At 56.8% G+C, this 21,404-nt stretch overlaps 1 protein-coding gene across 3 annotated transcripts in view; it reads right to left on the bottom strand.

Moving 5' to 3' along the window:
- Positions 1–14,397, bottom strand: part of MPP3 (MAGUK p55 scaffold protein 3) — a 28,450-nt gene extending 14,053 nt beyond the window's left edge. The window contains exons 1-10 of one of the 3 annotated variants that reach the window (XM_062174882.1): positions 14,347–14,397; positions 13,669–13,748; positions 12,894–13,007; positions 12,575–12,693; positions 12,349–12,426; positions 11,007–11,087; positions 10,642–10,779; positions 9,186–9,267; positions 6,651–6,736; positions 4,636–4,710 (exon numbers count right to left, since the gene is read on the bottom strand). In XM_062174882.1, the coding sequence (XP_062030866.1) occupies positions 4,636–4,710; positions 6,651–6,736; positions 9,186–9,267; positions 10,642–10,779; positions 11,007–11,087; positions 12,349–12,426; positions 12,575–12,693; positions 12,894–12,918 (684 nt within the window). In that variant the 5' untranslated portion in view covers positions 12,919–13,007; positions 13,669–13,748; positions 14,347–14,397. Of the gene's footprint in view, positions 1–4,635; positions 4,711–6,650; positions 6,737–9,185; positions 9,268–10,641; positions 10,780–11,006; positions 11,088–12,348; positions 12,427–12,574; positions 12,694–12,893; positions 13,012–13,668; positions 13,749–14,004; positions 14,060–14,346 lie in introns of those variants that run through there. The other 2 variants (XM_062174883.1, XM_062174884.1) reach the window with 2 other exon arrangements.
- Positions 14,398–21,404: the final 7,007 nt, after the last annotated feature.

Here is a 21,404-nt window from a genome sequence, read left to right as displayed (position 1 = left end):
GTGAACCAGCAGATGGAAGATCAGTCAATCTCTCTCTCTCTGTCTCTCTCTCTCTCTCTCTCTCTCTGTCTCCCTCCCTCTCCCCTTCTTGCTCGGTCTTTCAAATAAATGAGTAAATAAATCTTTAATAAAAAAAAATCGGAAAATCGAGGCAGGCCTTTGACAGAGCATTCAGTCAGCTCCTGGGGACACCCACCTCCCCCATCAGAGAGCCAGGTTCAAGTCCCAGCCTCTCTGCTTCTGCTCAGTGCCTGGCCAATCCTGGGAAGCAGCAGGTGACGACGCAAACTACTCACTCGGCTCCCACCACCCACGCAGGAGGCCTGGATGGGCCTGGCTAGGTCCTGGCTGCTGCAGGGAATGTGGGGAGAGAACCAGAGGATGGAAGACCTTGTCTTTTCAATAAAATGAAAATTAAAAAAAAAAAAAGGAATGTTAACAGATAGGCCCAAGACTGAATCTTTTACTTCTTTTTTTTTTTTAATATATAGATTTTATTAATTTGAAAGAGTTACAGAGAGAGAGAGGTGTTCCATCCACTGGTTCACTCCCCAGATGGCTACAATGGCCAGGGCTAGGCCAGGCTGAAGCCAGGAGCCAGGAGCTTCATCTGGATCTCCCACATGGGTTCAGAGGTCCAAGCACTTGGGCCATCTAGCGCTGTTATCCCAGGTGCATTAGCAGGGAGCTGGATCAGAGGTGGAGCAGCCAGGTCTCAAACTGACGCCCATATGGGATGCTGGCATCGCAGGTGGAGGCTTAACCCACCAAGCCACAACGCCGGCCCCTGAATCTTTTTTTTTTTTTTTTTTTTTTTTTTGGACAGGCAGAGTTAGACAGTGAGAGAGAGAGACAGAGAGAAAGGTCTTCTTTCCATTGGTTCACCCCTCAAATGGCCGCTACAGCTGGCGTGCCGCGCCGATCCAAAGCCAGGAGCCAGGTGCTTCCTCCTGGTCTCCCATGCAGGTACAGGGCCCAAGCACTTGGGCCATCCTCCACTGCCTTCCCGGGGCACAGCAGAGAGCTGGACTGGAAGAGGAGCAACAAGGACAGAAACCGGCACACCAACTGGGACTAGAACCCGGGGTGCCAGCACCGCAGGCGGAGGATTAGCCAAGTGAGCTGCGGCACCAACCGAATCTCACTTTTCAACCTAAATATTTCTTCATTTACCTGGTCTGCTACCCTCCTGACAGCCTCTTAGCTACACAAAGCAACAACGGATCCTGAGCACCAAAGGCAAAAGCAAGCACAACCAGTAACTCAAATGCTCCTTTGGATTTGCACCTGTGCCTAGTGAGGACAGCAGGCACCTGTTAAACAAGGACTCCAGATGCTGCGAGAAGACACAAATCCACAAAAGCACAGGTCCTGAGTCCCCAGCATCACTTGACACTAAAGCTGCATCCCACCCGCTCTGCCCCAACTCACCTTTCACCCTGGAGCCCCACTCTGGAGCAGACAGAGTGAGGACACAGCGATGTCCCTCTCGTGTCTGACTCAGTGGCATGGGTTTATTTTATTTCTACTTCCAGACCACCAGAGCCCAGTTGCTTCCGTGGTAAATGGTGGGTGGGATAGAGCTATTTGGCATCTGTGTTCAAACTGTCTGCCTGTCTGTGCCAACGGAAAAGATTCTAGACAATAATAAGAGTGTCGTGAGGACAGACACCCTTACCCAGCCCAGCTGTCACCAGGATCCTGGCACTTAGGAAAGCGCCTTCCTAACTGGCCAGCCAGCTCACGCATGAGATCAGGAAAAAATAGCGAGGAGGGGTGGCCTGAGGGACCGCTGCCCATCGTGTATTCTGGGAAAGCCAGGTTCTCCCGGGCCACGTCAGAGCCTCTGCCAGCCTACCCGGGGCCTCGTTCACCTGCAGAGGAAGAATCACCTTCCACCTGGTCAGAGCCGGTGGGACCAGGGCCTGGGGCTTCAAAAGGGCGCAAATTAGGAACAGCCATATAAGAATTAGTTCTCCCCTTGTTGTAAAAAAGCTGTCATTGCCGGCACTGTGGCATAGCAGGTAAGGCCACTACCTGCAATGCGACATCCCATATGGGCGCCAGTTCAAGTCCTGGCTGCTCCTCTTCTGATCAGCTCTTTACCTGTGGTCTGGGAAAGCAGCAGAAGACGGCCAAGTCCTGGGGGCCCTGCACCCACGTGGGAGACCTGGAAGAAGCTCTTGTCTTTTTTTTTTTTTTTTTTTTTTTTTGACAGGCAGAGCGGATAGTGAGAGAGAGAGACAGAGAGAAAGGTCTTCCTTTGCCGTTGGATCACCCTACAATGGCAGCTGCGGCCGGTGCACCACGCTGATCCGAAGCCAGGAGCCAGGTGCTTCTCCTGGTCTCCCATGCGGGTGCAGGGCCCAAGGACTTAGGCCATCTTCCACTGCCTTCCTGGCCATAGCAGAGAGCTGGCCTGGAAGAGGGGCAACCAGGACAGAATCCGGCACCCTAGCTCTTGGCTTTTAATCAAATTGGCCATTTGGGGAGTGAAGCAGTGAATAGAAGAAATCTCTCCCCCCCCCCCCCCGCCTCTGCCTCTGTAACTCTGCCTTTCCAATAAATCTTTAAAAAAAAAAAAAAAAAAAAGCTGTCATTGAAGACATCGCCCTTTATTAATCTTCATCCATGCAAGGACTTATTGGCACCTCCTCTGTGCCAGATGCTGCCGGGTCCCTTCTTTCCTGCACTGAGTACTGGGGGTGGGGGTGGAGAGGACTTGGCCTGCTCTCTCCATCCACCAATGAAAAGCAAGAAATTCATTGGGGGCTGGTGCTGTGGTGCAGCAGGTTAAAGCCCCTACCTGCAGTGTTGGCATCCCATATGGATGCTGGTTCAAGTCCCAGCTGCTCCATTTCCTATCCAGCTCCCTGTTAATGGCCTGGGAAAGCAGTGGAGGATGGCCCAAGTGCTTGGGCCCCTGCACCCACGTGGGAGACCTGAAAGAAGTTCCTGGTGCCTGGATTCAGATTGGCTCAGCTCCGGCAGTTGCGGCTATTTGGGGAGTGAATCAGCAGATGGAAGACCTTTCTCTCAGTCTCTACCTCTTTCTTTAACTCTTTCAAATAAAGTAAATCTTAAAAAAAAAAAATTCACGGGTCCAATGTTGTGGCACAGCGGATTAAGCGGCCACGCAATATGCCAGCATCCCATGTGAGCACTGGTTCAAGTCCCAGCAGCTCCACTTCTGATCAAGCTCCCTGCTAATGTGCCTTGGAAGGTTGTGGAGATGGCTGAAGTGCTGAGGCCCCTGCGTCTGTGTGGGCGACCCAGATGGAATTCCAGGCTCCTGGCTGTGTGTGCTGCCCCCGCCCCCAGGGCTGGACCGCGTCCTCACACCCCAGACTGACTTCCAACAGCCAGCACTGCACGGCTTTGCCTACGGACCTGCTCTCTCTGCCGCCCTAACCACCCTAACCCAGCAGGGAGGCCTTGCGAGCAATGAGCCCAGGGCAGCCCAGCAGGGGCTGGTGCACAGAACTCAGCATCCTGGGCTCGGGGCAGGATTTCAGAGGCACGTGTTCTACGGGGTTCCCAAGCCCAGGTGCCCACAGTGCCCACCTGCTTCATGGCACGGCCTTGGTCACACGGACGCCAGCCCTTTCCCTCTCCTATACTGGGGCTTTGGGGTCATCTCCCAAAATCATTTTCATCCAAATCCTTACCTTCAGTTGGCTTCTGAGAGACCCGAAACTAAGCCAAGGTTGTGCCAAACCCCCCAGCAAAACCAGCAAGTCCACCTGGAGGACAGGCTGGACCCTCCCCTGGGCCCCACATCGCCTCTTCTCACTGTACCCTAATCCATGCTCTTCTCCACGACACCTTGGAGCCCCCGCACCTGCAGACACCGCCACCCACCCTACCCGCCCCCAGGCCCCACTGCCAGCTCCGTGACTGCGTGCCCGTGCCCATGGGGTCTGTAGCTCTGAAGAATCCTCCCCAAACCACAGCCAGGAAACACCACTCCCCACGCCCCACCTCTGCACTAGGAACTCTGCAGGCCACCACAGCCACCCCACCCCCGGCAGCTGGCAGGGCACCGGGCACAGAGTGGGTGCCCACAAGAGGGAGGCCAGCAAATAACTCAGTCACCGGCAGTTTCTCCCGTGCTCCAGGGTCCAGCATGCCTGATGCCTTCTCTCCTCCTCTCCGTGGCCTCGAGTTTCTATTCCAGCTAGAACACCCGTGTCTTTTATTAGCAAGCTACATCAACTGCTGTTCAGAGAGAGGCAGGGTACAAACAAATGAATCATTTTGCCACTCCACTGAAGCTACTGGCCACAGGTGCTGTGCTCCCAAATGGCTGACCCAGGGGCCGCGCTGTGGCACAGGGGGTTAAGCCGCCACCTACGATGTCACCATCCCAAACAAGTGCAGGTTTGAGCCCCTGCTGCTGCTCCATTTCCGATCCAGCTCTCTGCTATGGCCTGGGACAGCAGCGGCAGATGGCCCAAGTGCTTGGGTCCCTGCATCCACGTGGGAGACTCAGATGGAGCTCCTGGCTCCTGGCTTCAGCCTGGCCCAGATCTGGCCATTGTGGCCATTTGGAGAGTGAACCAAAAGATGGGGACCCAGTGCCCCAGCCCGCCAGCAAGTGCCCCTCCGGAGCCGAGGGCGCCCACCTGGCCATACCTTGCTCTCCTTGAAGCGATCCTCCTCCTGCGTGGCCGGGATGATTTTGAGGGTGATGGATCCCTGGGACTGGGCCTGCAAAAAGAGAACAGAGGCCGTTCACCTTCTCGGTCTGACTCTCCACGTGTTCAAGGCTTACTACTGAGGTCTAAGAACTAACATTCAGGGGCCCGAGTGTGATACAGTGGGTTATGCCACTGCCTGTAACTCTGGCATCCCACATCTGAGCATAGGTTCAAATCCCAGCTGCTCCACTTCCAATCCAGCTTCCTGCTAATGGGCCTGGGAAGGCAGCAGATAATGGCCCATGTACTTGGGTCCCTGCCACCCACCTAGGACATCCAGATGGAGTTCCTGGCTCCTGGCTTTGGCCTGACCCAGCTCAGGCCATTACAGCCATTTGGGGAGTAAACCAGTGGATGTCTTTCCTTCCTTCACTCTATCCCTCCCTTTGTCTTCCCCTCTCTCACTCTGCCTGTCACATAGATAAATAAACCTTGAAAAATTTTAACAGAAAAATGGAATTAGGGGCTGGCACTGTGGCACAGTGGGTTAAAGCCACGGTCTGCAGCACTGGCATTCCATATGGGCGCTGGTTCAAGTCCCGGATGCTCCATGTCTGATCCAGCTCTCTGCTAATGTCCTGGGAAATCAGCAGAAGATGGCCCAAGTACTTGGGCCCCTGCACCCTTGTAGGAGACCCAGAAGAAGCTCCTGGCTCCATCTTGGCCCTGCCCTGGCCATTGCAGACATTTGGGGAGTGAACCAGCAGATGGAAGATCTCTCTCTCTCTGTAACTCTACCTTTCAAATGAAGACAATAAATCTTTTTTAAAAATTTAGAAAGAAACATGGAATTAAAAGTTTAACAAACAAACAGCAAGTGATGTTCCAAATGCAGCCTCACCCCCAGAGCCCACCCTTGCGGAGGGCGCCCCGACTGAACCAGCAATGCAAACCCCAGAGAGCAAGCGTGTGCAGGCCATGGGACAGAGCGACAGCAGAGTTTAAATGAGAACCGCAGCACACGGCACGCACGGGGCCTCCTGACCTCGGGCCCTAAAATCTCCTCCTGTGGCTTTTCTCCCGGGTCCCAGTAATGACCTGTTTCTCCCTTTCATGGTCCTCTTTCTCGCTGGATTTGGGGCCGCTCCCCAGTTAGCACTTTCCTCTGCACATCCATCTTCCCGTGGCTCTTCCACTACAGGCCACTCACATCTTTTGAGAAGGCCCCCTTCCCTCCACATGACAGGGACCCTGCCCCAGTGCCAGGGACCTCGCGAAGGCGGCCGGCAGACCAGGGGGTTCAGCCCCTCGGGGGTCTCCATCCCCACATGGCTGCCCAGAGGGCCGGATCGCTGCTCAGGAGCGTAGGAGGTAGGGCCAGAGCCGGGAGAGGAGCGCTCAGGTGAGATGAAGGGCCGAGCTGTGGCTGGGGCTCTGCCACGGGGTCTGCAGGATGGCCGCCTCCTTCTGGACTTTTCTGTCTCTGCCCCCAGACCACCAGAACTTAGCAAAAGCACCAGGCTGCAGGGGACAAAGCTGTGATGGGGGCTTTTCCCCACTGTGGCTTTGACTGGCAGCTCTCGTGCTGCACCCCCAGCCCAGGCCCCCGAGTGCAGGAAGTGCCTCATCTTTTCCAGGTGCCTGCACCCTCCTGAAAGCCACAAGTCCTTTTCCTGCTTCACAGGGGAAAGAAACTGAAGCTCAGATGATTTGATGACTTGTCCAAGGCTGCGGAGTGAGAAAGGGGCAGAGCCAGGATTCAAACCCAGGCCCCAGCAGGGTCAGACAGGGAGCCAGGGGCGGGGGCGTGGGTGGCTGTGCTGAGAGGTGGTGGCCAGGAAGCTCTGTCCTGCTGCCCCCTCCCACCACCTTGAGTACTCTGTAAGGCTACTGGGCCTGCCGCCTCCTCATGGACACAGCCAGGCCAGGCCGGAAGCTGCCTGGCTCTGGGAGCCCTGCTCAGGGTCTCTGGAGATGCCCACCCCATCCCCAGGAGCACGCAGCACCCACCAGGATCTGGCTGATCTCGTCCGGCCTCTTGTGCAGGACGGCGATCCCGTTCACTTCCCGGAGCTCGTCTCCAACGTGCACCAAGCCTAGCAGACACAACAACCGACCATCAGCACCAGAAGCAGGCCTCAGCGCGGGCGCTCACAGCTTAGGGCACTGCCGGGGCCTGTCTGAGGCTCCCACGGCCAGGCAGACACAGGGTTAAAAGATGGGTGGGGGGCCGGCACTGTGGAGCAGCGGGTTAAGCCACAGCCTGCAGCACTAGCATCCCATATGGGCACTGATTTGAGTCCTGGCCGCTCCACTTCTGATCCAGCTCCCTACTAATGCAACTGGGAAAGCAGTGGAGGATGACCCATGTCCTTGGGCTCCTGCACCCATGTGGGAGAAGCTTCCAGAAGAAGCTCCTGGATCCTGGCTTCAGAGTGGCCTAGCCTTGGCCATTATGGCCATCTGGGGAGTGAACCAGCAGACGGAAGACCTCTCAGTCTCTGTCTCTCCCTCTAACTTTGCCTTTCAAATAAAAAAATAAATCTGAAAAAAAAAAAAAAAAAAAAACAACAACAGGTGGGTGGGAGAGGACGACCTGAGCCCCGTGTGCTGGGTACCTTGCCCAACAGCGGAGTCTCACCACCACCAGCAGGGACAGCCCTAGCTGACAAGCTGGTAGCTGAGCCCCAGGCAGACAAAGCAGCTTGCCCAGGGTCACCAAGCTACAAAATGATGGAGCCCATATTCAATCCCAGTTCCTTTGAGATAGGAAGTCTATGTCTTTGCACTGTAAACTCTGTTCCTTTGGTTTTTTTTAAGATTTATTTATTTGAAAGTCAGAGTTACACAGAGAGAAGGAGAGGCAGAGAGAGAGAGAGAGAGGTCTTCCATCCGATGGTTCACTCCCCAATTGGCCTCAACTTCCAGAGCCAGGAGCCAGGAGCTTCTTCCAGGTCTCCTATGCGGGTGCAGGAGCCCGAAGACTTGGGCCCTCCTCCACTGCTTTCCCAGACCATAGCTGAGAGCTGGATTGGAAGTGGAGCACCCAGGACTCAAACTGGTGCCCATATGGGATGCCGGTGCTGCTGGCAGTGGCTTTACCCGCTACGCCACGGCGCTGGCCCCACCTCTGCTCCTTTAACAACACCATTAACTCCTCATCTTGCTGGGTTTACAGGCACACTCAAGGCCAGCCCTCTCAAATCTCCACTGAGAAATCTAAAGGTACCAGCAAGCGGTCAGTGCTGTGGCACAGCAGGTAAGGCCACCACCGGCTATGCGCATCCCATGCACTGGTTCAAGTCCCAGCTGTTCCACTTCCAATCCAGCTCCCTGCTAACGTGCCTTGGAAAGCAGTGGAGGAGGGCCCAAGTGCTTGGGCTCCTGACCCCACGTGGGAGACCTGGATGACGCTCCAGGCTCCTGGCTTCGGCCTGGCCCAGCCCTGGTCATTTTGGTCATTTGAGGAATGAACCAGTGGATGAAAAAAAGGAGAAAGGAAAGGGGGCTGGTGTTGTGGCAGGTTAAGCTTCCGCCTGCGACACTGGCATCCCGTATAGGTGCCAGTTCAAGTCCCAGCTGGTCCACTTCTAACCCAGCTACCTGCTAACGCACCTGGGAAAGCAGCAAAAGATGGTCCAAGTGCTTGGGGCCCTTGTGGGAGACCCAGATGGCGTTTCAAGCTCCTGGCTTTGCCCTGGCCCAGCCCTAGCCGTTGTGGCCATTTGGAGAGAAAACCAGTGGATAGAAGATTGTTCTGTGTGTATGACTGACTCTCTGTAACTCTGGCTTTCAAATAAAATAAATCTTAAAAAAAAAAAAAAAAAAAAGGCACCAGTAAGGACACCACCAAGAGCGACGCTACAGAGGTCTCATAGCCCCGGCTTTAACCCTGGTGGCTCCACGGCCCCAGTCCCGCCTGCTACTCCCTGGGCCCTGGGCGGCAGCAGTTGCCAAGCACGGCCTGGGAAGGGTCACAGTCCGATTCCCAGGCCCTCCTGGCCTGCAGGGTCAGAGCCTGCACTTGACCCAGGTGCCCAGGGGGCCCCTGTGCTCCTTAACATTTGGGAAGCACTGCTTGAGGACCCCCACACCCAGTGCCCCCGACTTGGAGGGGATCAGCCTCCTGCATGGGCAGCTCTGCCTCCCGGCCTCGCAGCTCTTCCAGTCCAGTGCCCCACAGCCTGTTTTCCACGCAGATGAATCTGGGACACACACAGCCTCCCTTTGGCAAGAGGAGCATGAGAAAGCAAGTGGGGGGGGGGGACCATCCTCCCCCACTTAGGAACCCCTTACAAACCCACACTCTGTGCTTAATTTTCATCGTCCCCGGGCTAAGCCAATGTGCCCCAAAGCACTCCATGCCCCTGGGCTTTCCGTACCAATCCCCACTGAGCTCGGGCAGGAGATCAGAACTCCAGCCCCAGTCCCAGAAAGCGAAGCGCATCCCAGTGAGGTGCGCTGCTGGGAGCAAGGAGGGGAGGCTGGGCCACCACGGCGATGGCCCTGCCCCAGCCAGACCGGCAGCACCTGGCCCGCACTCACCGCTCCGGTCGGCCGCGCCCCCTCGCATGATCCTGGCCACCACAACAGCCCCCGAGTGCTCGTCCCGCCGGATGGTGGCACCCTGCATTAGACACAGAACAGGCAGGCTCCTGAGAGGCAGCCCCAGGGTCACCCCGACTCTGCCACTGCCCCTCCCCCCTCCGCCAGCCACTCCAGAGGGCGGACCAGCGGGGACCCTCTAAAAAGCAACACCTCCGCTTAGCACAGTCCCATGGCACAGCCTAAAAACGCGCAACCACCCTGCGACATTGAAGACCCTCAAGGTCACTGGGAGGGAAGGTGGCTGCTTTCTGAGAAGCCACAACCAGCTCGCCCCGACACACCCCAGCACCCTCGCCACTTGCCAAGACACTCCATAACGAGGACAGGAGCCAGCTGACTCTCAACCCGCCGCTAACCAGTCGCGGGGTCCCTGGGCTCAGCCAGAGCCCCAGGAGCCCCGCAGAGACCACCTCTAGGAGGAGGAAGGCACTCCGTGTCCGGCCCCAGGCAGCAGGGAGGCCAAGAGCTAAGCCGGGGCTTCGAACCCAGCTCTGCCACTGACCAGCGCCACGCGGCCCGAGCAAGGAAGCCCCTTGTCCACTCTGAGCCTGTTCCCTCTGCAATAGGGGGCACTGGACTCACAAGGTCGCTACACGACAACATCAGGTTAACTCGAGCGCTCAACAAACGAGCCGTTTAACTCTGGTTAGAACGGCCAACGTGTTAGCGCAGCTGTCCACTCCGCTTGTGTCACCTCTCTGAAACACATCAGACAAAGGCTGCAGGCAGGACAGGCCACCTGCTGAGAGCCTCGTCTTGTCCCCAGCGTCTCTGTGCTTCGTTCATTCATCTCTGAACTCCAGCCCTCGCACGCTTGCACATCGCTGACTGCCCCCCTGTGGCAGGTGGAACAGGGGCAGAGGAACCCCGCCTGTTTGCAAAGTCATCAGAGGCCGCTTAGTGAGAGCCGCATCTAGAGAATGCCAGCTGTGTGACTCTCCGGGGCCAGGACGCCACCTCTCTCTGCATCTAATAAACAAGGCCGTCCCTGTGCACAGGCAATGCACACTGACCCGGGGCTGCGGCGGACATCAGAGCGGGGGTCAGCAAACTCCCTCTGGGGGGGGCTCTGGAGCCATGTTCCCCGTCAGCACCGCTCTCCTCTGCTCTGAGAGCGTGAAGGCTGCTACAGATGACACAGAAGTGAGCAGGCAAGGCCGAGCGTCAATCACACTTGATATCAACACGTCACAGGCTAGATTCGGGACTCGGCTGAGGCAGCCATGATTATCAGATGCTACCTCGTACAGCTGTGCAGGTTACTGACTGCACAAAGCGGCTTGGCCACAGCTGAGGGGTCCGTATCTAGCCAGGGAAAGGACCGAGGGGCCAGCACACGCTCTGAGGCCTTGAGGAGGCCGCCGTCCCGGTCCTCGGGGCGGGGACCACGTACCAGGGGCTCTTTGTTCTTCACCAGGCGCACAATCTTCACGGACTCCTCCTCAAACTCCTCGTCCATGCTCTCGGGCAGAGGCGGCAGGACGGGGTCAAAGTTCTTCTGGGCCACGGTGTCATGGACCATGAGCACGGCCTGCCAGGACAGTGCAAAGAAGCAGGGCTGGCCCCACAGCTCAGGGGGCCGGGCAGGGGCCTGGGGGGCCCAGACCTCTCACCAAGACGCGACCACCCCGGACGCCAGTGCCGAGGAGCCCCCACTTGGCAGCCTGCCTTCCTCAGCCTCCGTGCACTGGCACTCCCGCCCGCCCCCAGCCGGGGAGACACGAGCTGCGTGGGGTGGGCGGGCAGGCGGGTGACTACCCTGAGGTGGGGGGTGGACAGCAGCTGCAGCAGCTCCCTCTCATCGCTGTGCACAGAGGCGGCCTGCAGCTCCTCCATCACCTGCAGGGAAAGGAGACACAACGCCCGGGCAGCTGGCTGTCCCTGCCCCGGGGTCTGCTGGGAGGAACTCACTAAGCCCCCCTGGGTACCACCCACTCTGTGTGCACCTGCTGACCACCTGGCAGTAGTGCGTCCTACAGAGAGCTTCAAAAAGTTCATGGAAATGGGTCTTAGGAAAACATGCATGGATTTCAACTCTTTTTGATCAAAGAACTTCTCTTTGCTAACCACTCTCCACAGGCTTTGTGAAATACCCTCAGCTCGCTTTGCAAATCCTGAGGCCCGGGGAGACGAAACGTCCTGCCCAAGGTCAAGGAGCGGGCGAGTGGCACTGCCAGGATCCGAACCTGGGCTTTTCTGGCCAGACTTCCGCACCCTTACCACCGCGCTGCACCACAGAGGAGGAAGCCGGGTCTCAGATGGGTTTGGGCGCCTCTGGGAGGTCAGAGAGGCCACAGCGAGGGCAGTGCCGAGCATGGGAGCCCGGCTCTCAGACACGCGGTACTGGAGAGGGACGTGGGGGTCCGCAGCACGAGCCGCTCCCCTCCCTCCCTCCCTGGGGTCAGTGCATCCGCTCAGGAGTTGATCTCAGTGAGCAGCCAGGACGGCTCCTCCGCACGCCTTTAAAAAACTGAGCCGAGCAGGCACTTGGCCCAGCAGTAGAGATGCCCTCGTCCCATACAGCACAGCCTGGGCTCGGGTCCCAGCTCGGCTCCCGACTCCGGGAGACCTGGACTGAGCTGGGCTCCTGGCTTCAGCCCGGCCCAGTCCTAGCTAGGGTGGGCATTTGGGGAGTGAATCAGCAGATGGGAGCTCGCTCTCTCCCTGTTTGTCTCTCAAACAAACAGAAATTTTAAAACACAGGCAGAATGGAAAGCCGGAGCCAGTAACGGGGACGTGCTATGAGTCCCCGCCCTTGAGGGCTGCAGGTGGGCACCCAGAAGGCAACGGGCGTGGGCGGCCGATCCTGGTCGCCAGCTCACAGAACAGATGGGCGGGTGTTGACCCAATCCCGCACCCTCGCTCACAGCCCAGGAGGCAGACTTTGGCAAGAACACACAGGAGGTGGGTGTTACCCTGGCCCGGTCCACGGCTCCGGAGTTCATCCGTGCCTGCCGGAGGCCCAGGGAGGAGGAGCAGGAGGAGCTGCTCTTCACCCATTCCCAGTACCCACAGGTTTAGCAAGGGCGACAGGGTGAGATGAGCCCCTGCGGGGTGGGGAGTGGGGCTGCCCCCCCAGAAGGAAAAACCCAGGTCTTACGTCCTCAGCCAGGGCCACAGCGCTGTGCAGGACTGGTGTTGGGCTCTGCCTCTCATAGTAGCGAAGTTTCTCGTGAATCTGCAAAGACAGGCGATGCCTAGTCTAAGCCAGACACTACCTGCCCCACTGGCTGGCCGTGGGGGCAGCCCAAGAGGAAGCCCCTCCCGGGGCTGGGCAGACCTGTAGAGCCTGCCTGTCAGGGAGGCGGGAGGATGTGGGAGCCCACCTTCATCAAGTACCCCAGGCTCTTCTCGCTGAACACATCCCGCAGGAAGCCCATCTCCTCCTGCTGGTTGGAGTCAGGTCTGAGCTGAGACGTCAGCAGTGCCAGGGTTTCGTGCAAACCTGGAGAGGGGAAGAGCAACAGGGGAAAACCAACTCAAGGACCGCTTCCGGGCCCTGCGGACCCCCTCCCCCAACGGCCCCTCAGGCATGGTGGCAGCAGGTGCCAGGGCATCCTGCGGCAGCCTGGACTGTTTCTAGCCCTGGAGTGCTGGGCAGGTGCTGGTCTTCGGGGCTGTGCCAGGGGCCAGGGGGGCACTCACCAGAGTCCTCCGATAGCACTGGCATGCCTGGGCCGGTCAGCTCTGCAGCTCTCCCTGTGCGGAGGACGGGATGGGGGAGGGGCTGGCAGCAACAGAGACGACACACCTGCCAGTCTGTCTGTGACCAATTCGGGGATACAGAGAATGGGAACAAGCTCACTTTTTCTCAGAGAGGAAGGAAAGAAAACATCTTTGCTGAGTGCTCCCTCCCCCAAAGGCCAAGCATTGAGCTGCCGGAGTGCACAGCATGTTTTCATCAGCAGGAGGCCGGGGGATGGATACTAACGATTCCCTCTTAGAGTCAGAGGCTTGGAGGGGCTCCCTAAGTAACTCTGGAGTGAGTTAGGGAATCCAGGCTGGCGGTGGAGGCAGCGAGGGGCCCAGCCTGGCGGCAGGTGTACCCCTTGCGACTGTTACCCTGGGAGAGGCTGTGCCAGGTCCCGGCCCGACACCTTCACCAACCACCTGGCTGGGCCTACAAGCCGCCGCCCCCCCCCCCCCTCCAGCCCCAACCCAAAGGAGGCCTCCAGAAAAGAGCCTAGGGAGGAGGGCGGGCCTTGAGAGTTGGGTTTCTACTGTGCCACAGGGGGGACCCCAGGGTGCTCTGCAGCACGTGGACCCCAAAGTCCTCCTTCCACAGGGGGCAAGGACAGTCATGATTCATTCATTCCGCAAACATGGAGCCAGCCCACTGCGCTGAGCAGCGGGGACGCGAAGATGCGTTAAGAATGGTGGCCAGCCCTCCCGTCTCTGAGCCCAGCTCCGCGGGACTCACCCTCCGGCTGCGTGCGGCTGCGAGCCCCCCGCTCCCCCGCGGCGGCCGAGCGCAGACTCCAGCTCGCTCCCAGAAGGGACCTGTGGGACCCAGGAGCGCGGCTGGGGGAGGGAGAGGCGACACCCGGGGGCCCGGAGAGCGGTCTTGGAGGGTGCGGAGCAGGGACGCACCGGGCAGGGATGCGCTGGGGAAGGCGGTGGGGGACGGAGGGGCGGGGGCTCCGTGGGCCGCGAGGCTGCGGGGCCCGCGAGGGGCGGTCTCGGCGCGCGCCCCGCGCCCGCCCGGCCTCTCCCGCCGGCTCCCGCTGCCTTGTCTCTTCCCTGCGCCGCCTCCTACCTCGTCGCGCGGGGATCCGGGCTCCGTGACCGGGAGCGGCGCGGGCGCCCCGAGCCTCAGCCGCCGCTGGCTCCGCCTTCCTGGGCCCCTCCCTGGCGCGGCCGCGCGGGGCGGGGGAGGCGGCGGCGGCGCAGGAGGAGGGGGAGGAGCGCAGGCGGCCCCGTGCCGGGCCCGGCGGCCCTGGGCCCGCAGGCGCTGCGCTGGCACCGCCGTCCCCTCCCTGTTCCCCGCCTACCGAGCCTGGGCGCGGGGCCGGCCTCCCGCCCGCCCGCACCTCCCCAGCCCCGCGGGCCGAGGCCCGGACACCTGCTCCACGCACCGCTCGGTTTTGCCAGCACTTACTGAGCGCCCTCCAAGCACCAGGCGCTGTGCCGGGGTCTGGAGTTCCAAGGCGAGCGAGGCAGAGATCCTGGCGTGGAGGGGCGGTCGGCCGCGAGGGCACCTCCCTGCAACAATGAATGCAACGGGCTAGGAAGATATATCGGTGCACCTGCCCCGGCGCGCGGATAGGCAGCGCGGAGAAGGCGGGCTCAGTCCTGCCCGCGTGTAGGGGGTGGGGCCGCGAGGAAAAGGCGACGAGTGTCCAAGGGCTTCTCCAGAGGGCCAGCTGTGAAATGACCGTGACCGTCCCCGACTTCTGTTGTGCTGTGTCTGTGCCCAGGCGCTCCTCAGAGCACACCCCGGTAGCCCCTGATACGGAGACCATCAGTATTTCAGCTCAGCAGGGGTCGAGGGAGAAGGGGGCTGGGGGGGGGGGCGGTGGCGAGGGCAGGTAGGTGCGCCCAGGCGAAGTCTGGGAGGAAACCAGCCGCGCCGGCCAGGAGAGGCGTCACACTCAGTCCTCAAGAAGTAGCTGCACCTGTGCTCCTCCGAGGTCCCCCCTGCCTAGGAATCACCTGGGGCTGGGCGGGGCTGAGACGGAGCACACTTCGGGTAAATGGTGTTGGAACAGAAACAATAGGAAAAGTTAGCAGAAATGTCAGAAAAATCACTAAGTGCCTCCAATAATGTTCCTGCTTCTCACTGAGATGTGAAGAGAGCTAAGTGCTCCCGGTCTGACTCTTAGTGGGGTCGGGGATGAGCCCATCCCCCGCCTGGAGTCGCTCCTGCTTCCCTTCGCTGCCTGCTCGCCCCACCCCCACCCCCACCCCCAAGCGGACACCTGCAGCCCGAGGCAGGCAGTCTCCGGCTCCTCTTCAAGGACTCCCAGCTTTGGGGCTTTTCCAGAGTGTGCTTCCTAAGCGCTCTTCTCCGGGGTCTGCTTGGACCCCAGAATCATTCATTCCTCCGGTAGTGAGCTCACTTCCTGTGCCCTCAGCAGCTGCTCTGAGTGGAGCACCCTGACCCAGCACTGGCCCTGGGCCACTGGCTACCTTGGCCCCTCTCCGCCTTGGGATCCAGCTCTCATTCACCTTCCTCTTGGCTGGTCTTTTCTTCCAACCTGCTCGCCCAAATGTCTCCTAGACACAGGGCTTGTGCCCAGAACATTCGAGCTCATATTGCTAAACCCTCAACCAGATATTTGCAAACCAACCTCTTTCCAACTGTGTAACCATGTTGGTTTCCTCATACCCTTCATGCCACTGGATGGATGTCAATGAACATTTTTGTCTTAATATGTGCACGTTCTAAGAATTCTTTGATAGTGTGTCTTTTTTCTTTCTTTTTATTTATTTATTTTTTTTAGGTAGAGTTACAGAGAGGAAGAGACAGAGAGAGAGAGAGAGAGAGAGAGAGAGAGAGGTCTTCCGTTGACTGGTTTACTCCCCAAATGGCCACAATGGCTGGAGCTGAGCTGATTTGAAGCCAGGAGCTACTTCTGGGTCTCCCATGTGGGTGCAGCGGCCCAAGCACTTGAGCCATCTTCCGCTGTTTTCCCAGGCCGTAAGCAGGGAGCTGGATTGGAAGTGGAGCAGCTGGGACTCGAAACAGCATCTATATGGGATGCCGGCGCTGCAGGCAGAGGCTTAACCTACAACACCACAGCGCTGGCCCCAAGTATGTGTCTATGTAAGTGTATCAGCTGTATGAACTTGCTTCACAGAAAACTCTTTTCATTAACCATTTTTTATCTTTTCATCTTGTAGATTCATATGAATTCTTCTAAGAAATTTAACTCTATCATATTGTATATGATAGCACGCTGTAAATTATATTTTTTCTATAAATGTTAACATTTTCCAGTTTATATTCTGATTGATTGACTTATTTGAAAGGCAGAGTTACAAAGAGGCAGAGAGAGAGAGAGGGAGAGAGAGAGAGAGAGATGTCCTCCATTCCACTGGTTTACTCCCCAAATGGTTGCAACAGCAGAACTGGGCTGCTCTAAAGCCAGGAGCCAAAAATTTCTTCCAGGTCTCCCACAGGGGTGCAGGCCCAAGGACTTGGACCATCTTCTACTGCTTTCCCAGGCCATAGCAGAGAACTGGATTGGAAGTGGAGCAGCCAGGACTCAAACCGGTGCCCATATGGGATGCCGACACTGCAGGCAGAAGCTTAACCCGCTACACCAGAGCGCCAGCCCCCTAGCAGGCTCGTTTTAAAAAAATTTTTTTAAACTTTGAGGGCCTGGCCCTATGGTGTAGCAGGTAAAGCCGCCGCCTGCAGTGCTGGCATCCCATATGAGCACTGGTTTGAGTCCTGGCTGTTCTACTTCCAATCCAGCTCTCTGCTGTGGCCTGGGAAAGCAGTGGAAGATGGCCCAAGTCCTTGGGCCCCTGCACCCACGTGGGAGACCCAGAAGAAGCTCCTGGCTTTGGATCGGCGAAGCTCCGGCCATTGCAGCCAACTGGGGAGTGAACCATCAGATGGAAGACATTTGTGTGTGTGTGTGTGCCTCTCCTTCTCTCTCTGTGTAACTCTGACTTTCAAATAAATAAATAAATAAATCTTTAAAAAAAAACTTTGAGAGGCAGGACCCCTAAAATTTTTTAAAAATTGTATTAATGTACCATAATTGCTCATTTTCATGGGGCACAGTGAAATTCCACCACATGTCTACAGCACAGACAGACAGGATCAGGCCGCGAGCGTTTCCAGTTCCATGTCATTGTCTGCTCCGAGCCCCACAGCTCCTCTCCCCGTTCCTCATGAAGCAGGTGGCACACGACTGTGAACCAGAGTCACTGTGCTGTGCTGGGGAATGGCGTTACTTCTGTGTGTGTGTGTTCATGTGTGTGTGTTCATGTGTGTGTTCATGTGTGTGTTCGTGTGTGTGTTCGTGTGTGTGTTCATGTGTGTGTGTGAGCACTTATTTGAAAGGTAGAGACACAGAAAGATGGACAGCGATCTCCCCCCCAACCTTGGTTCTCTCCCCAGATGCCTGCAACAGCCATGGGTCAGGAACTCCATCCAGGTCTCCCACATGACTCAACTACTTGAGCCAACACCTGCTGCCTTCCCAGGGTACGTATCAGTGGGAAGCTGGAATCAGGAGCGGTGCCAGGACTCGAACCCAGGCCCTCAGATATGGGGTATAGGCATCTCAACCAGCGTCTTACAGCCACTAAGCCCAGTGCCCACCCCTCCATAAACTTTGTAAGTATGCTCATATATGTCATCACATATTTTTACAAGTAATTTGTTTCTTTATCTGAAAGACAGAAGGGGGAGGAGATTTTCCTTTCATTGATTCACTCCCCAAATGGCCACAGTGGCTGGGACTGGGCCAGGCCAAAGCCAGGAGCCTGGAACTCCCTCCAGGTCTCCATGTGGGTGCAGGGGCCTAAGAACTCTGGCCATCTTCTGCTGCCTTCCCAGGCACATAAGCTGAACTGGAAGTGGAGAAGCTGGGACTTGAACCAATGCTTATATGTGATGCTGGGGTCACAGGCCTGGCTTAACCCACTGCACCACAAGGCCGGCCCCAATCCAATACTGTTTAGTTTGGGCTGTTTTAAATTTCAGATAAATAGAAACACACAATACACCTGGCTTCTTCATGCAATATGATTTTTATGTTCACAATTTTTCTCTGATATGTGTGACTGATATTTGACTTCTACTTCAAGTTCAAAGATTGAGGTTTGCCAGGACACTGAAGTGAGATGGAGCTGCGTTGAACGTCCATGGTAGCCTGGTTCACCTGCGGCTCTCCCGTCTTGGGGGGAGGCCTTTCCGGCGCCCACGCTCCTCCAGCTGGTACAGCTCCTGGCTCCCCAGCCCCCCAGGTGCTCACAGTCACTGACAGAGTGCAGGCTCCACCCAGTGCTGTCTGAAGCCGGGCCCTGGGGAGTGGTGACAGAGGGTTGGGTGGGGAGGGGGAGCCCCGTGATAAAATCATGGCGGCTTTGCAAGGGGGGAGCCCTGCCTGTCAGCCACTGCTTCCCCGCTCATTATGAGACCCTCTCCCTGCACCTGTTCATCCGCCATTGCCCTCAGCAGACGCTACACCGAGGGTCTCGGCCTGTGACCCTCCAAAACCATGAGTCTTTCTCTTCCCCACCCCCACTGTCTGTAGAACTCTCCTTGCAAACAAATAAACAAATATTTCACAAATAAATAAACAAGACGGCTCAGGTATGAGCGCTGGTCTGAGTCCCGGCTGCTCTGCTTCCGGTCCAGCTCCCTGCTACCGTGCCTGGAAAAGCAGCGAGAGACGGCCCAAGTGCTAGGGCCCCTGCGCCCACCTGGGAGACCCGGAAGAAGCTCCTGGCTCCTGGCGTTGGCCTGGCACATTTGGAGAGTGAACCAGCAGATCAAAGATCTCTCTCTCTCTCTTTCACTGTCTCTCTCTCTCTCTTTCAAATAAATAAATAAATCTTTAAAAATAAATACATAAACCTTCTTCCCACCTCAGTAGCTCCCCCTCGGGGGGTTTTAGCCACAGGGATGAAAAGCTGCCCCACACCCTAGTGTGACGCAAGTCCACCAGGTCCTCCACCCCAGCCTTGGAGGAGCCGGACCCTTGGTGGGCAGGAAGTGCCCGAGGCCGAAAACACCTGGGACACGGAGCCACTGAGCTGGTCCTCCTGGGTTTCTGTCTGCTCCATCCTCGGCCTGGTCGTCTCTCGTGCCCCTACTAGCTTTTCATTGCCTTTTTAAAGTTCTTGAACTTACGTATTTCTGCTTGAATGACAGACATCTCTTGCCATCTCCTATTTCACTCTGCAAACGCCCACGGCAGCCAGTGCTAGGCCAGGTCAAAGCCAGGAGCCAGTCATGGTCTCCTCTAGAGTGGCGGGGACCCAAGTGCTTGAACCATCTCCTGCTGCCTCCAGGGGGCGCCATAGCGGGACCCTGGGAGCCGGAGCCTGCTGGGGCTTGAATGCAGGCACTGCAGCTCTGGACTCGGGAGTCACAACGATGTCTTAACCACAGAGCCAAACTCCCCTCCGGATTTGTTTAAAAATAAACTCGACATTTTGGAATAATTTTAGATTTACAGAAAAGCTGGCAATATAGAATAGAGAGTCCCAGAACACCTAGCTACGGTGCCTTTGTCAAAACTGAGACGTTCACACTGGTGCATTCGTGCTAACTAAACCCTGACTTCAGTAGTGTTCACCTGCTTCTCCACTGATACCCCTTCTCTGCTCTGGGATCCAACCCAAGACGCCACACTACACTTAGCCTTCAACGTTTTTAAGAAGATTTTTAAAAATTCATTAATTTATTAATTTGAAAGAGAGAGAGAGAGTGTGTGTATGTGTGTTTCCATCCACTGACTTACTCCCCACATGTTCACAATGGCCAGGGCTGGGCCAGGAGCCAGGAAGTCAAGCCAGGTCCCTCGGCTGGGTGGCAAGTACTCAGGTACTTGAGCCATCACCTGCTGTCTCTGTAACTCTGCTTTTCAGATAAATAGACTCAATCTTAAAAAAAAAAAAGAATCACTTGGCAAGACCACTACTTTCCTGGAATGACACTCATCAACAATACACTGCATCACTCACTTAATATTTAAATATCACAACATAATGCCTGAGCAGCACTGGGGAGGAAAAAATAGAAGGAAAACCGTTTGTAGGCAGGTGCGGCCTGTTTCAGAATGCCAGTGCTCGGGTCCCAGGAAGCATACTGAAATGCGGATGCTGCCTCCCGCTTACAGTAAGGAAGTCAGGATTTAGGAAAAGCAAAGCAGAAAGCCCAGAAATTGTTCTGTCTAAGGAAAGAAAAATAAACCCGCAGAGATACACTAGTAAACGCTAGAATGGGGTGGTGCTGCGGCACAGCAGGTTAAGCCACCACCTGCGGCGCCGGCTCATGTCCCGGCTGCCCCACTTCACATCCAATCGAGCTCCCTGCTAGTGCACCTGGGAAAGCGGTGGAAGATGGTCCAAGTGCTCGGGCCCTGCACTCACACTGGAGACCCGGATGGGTCGTCAGCCTGGCTCAGCCCTGGCCATTGCAGCCACTTGGGAAGTGAACGGGCAGATCTCTCTCTCTGTAACTGACTGTCAAATAAATAAGTACATCTTTAAAAAAAAAAAAAAACTAGAATAGATGTTATTTTAATCTGTGTTTTTTTTCTAAATTGCAAACCCAAGTGGATTTTCACCCACCTGACCTCCCTACTGCCTGAATGGCAGCCCTGCCCCTAACCGCAGGGAAATCAACACCTCCCCCCAAGCCTCAGAGTTAACATTTCAATATTACACTGCCAAGCAGGTAAAATTCCAACTGTGCAGATGGAAGGATGGACACCAAAACATTAACGGCAACTATCAAGGGCAGAAAGGGGCTTCCAGGAGACACCCTCTCTACTGTGCAAAATTCTCTTCCACCTGCATACACTTTGCAATCAGAAAAAAACGTGCCAGGGCTCCCTCTAGTGTGTCTGTTTTGTTCCTTGCCAACAGCACTCAAGTTTGCGGGAAGAGCTGGTTCCCATCCCAAATGCATGCAACAGCTGAGGACTGGGTCAGGAACCCCACACTCATTCCGGGTCTCCCACGTGGGCGGCAAGAACCCAAGAACTTGGGCCACGGACCTGCTGCCTCCCAAGCTGTTCATTGGCGGGAATGCTGGAATCAGGAGCGAAGCCGGGAATGGAACTCAGGACTTGTGATAGGAGATGCGGGTATTCCAAGCGGTATCTTAACCTGGGCGCCAAACCCCGCCCCACCTTCACCTAGACAATGAAGAGGGTGTGGAGGGAGCAGCCCAACCACAGCTCCAGGGTAGGCGCTCAGCCCGGCCTGCATCGCCGCCCTGTGGTCTCTGGTGGTACTGCACCTTCCCGGGTGGTGACGGAAGAGGGGCAAGGCCTGCTTGGCAAGGGCCCCGACCGCTGGCCCTGACCCCTGGCAGTCTCTCGAAGCTTAGGGACCTTCTTCTTGGAATAATGACTCCTCCAAATATATGATAAAATACATACGCCTAAAACAAAGCTAACTAGTGAAATGGTCATCAAAACATTTGTAGTTGTGTGATAGTAACAAACACGCATCTTTGCTGCT

Source organism: Lepus europaeus, chromosome 18 (assembly GCF_033115175.1).
Source record: "Lepus europaeus isolate LE1 chromosome 18, mLepTim1.pri, whole genome shotgun sequence".
Taxonomy (NCBI): domain Eukaryota; kingdom Metazoa; phylum Chordata; class Mammalia; order Lagomorpha; family Leporidae; genus Lepus; species Lepus europaeus.
This window is presented reverse-complemented; position numbering and strand designations above follow the sequence as displayed.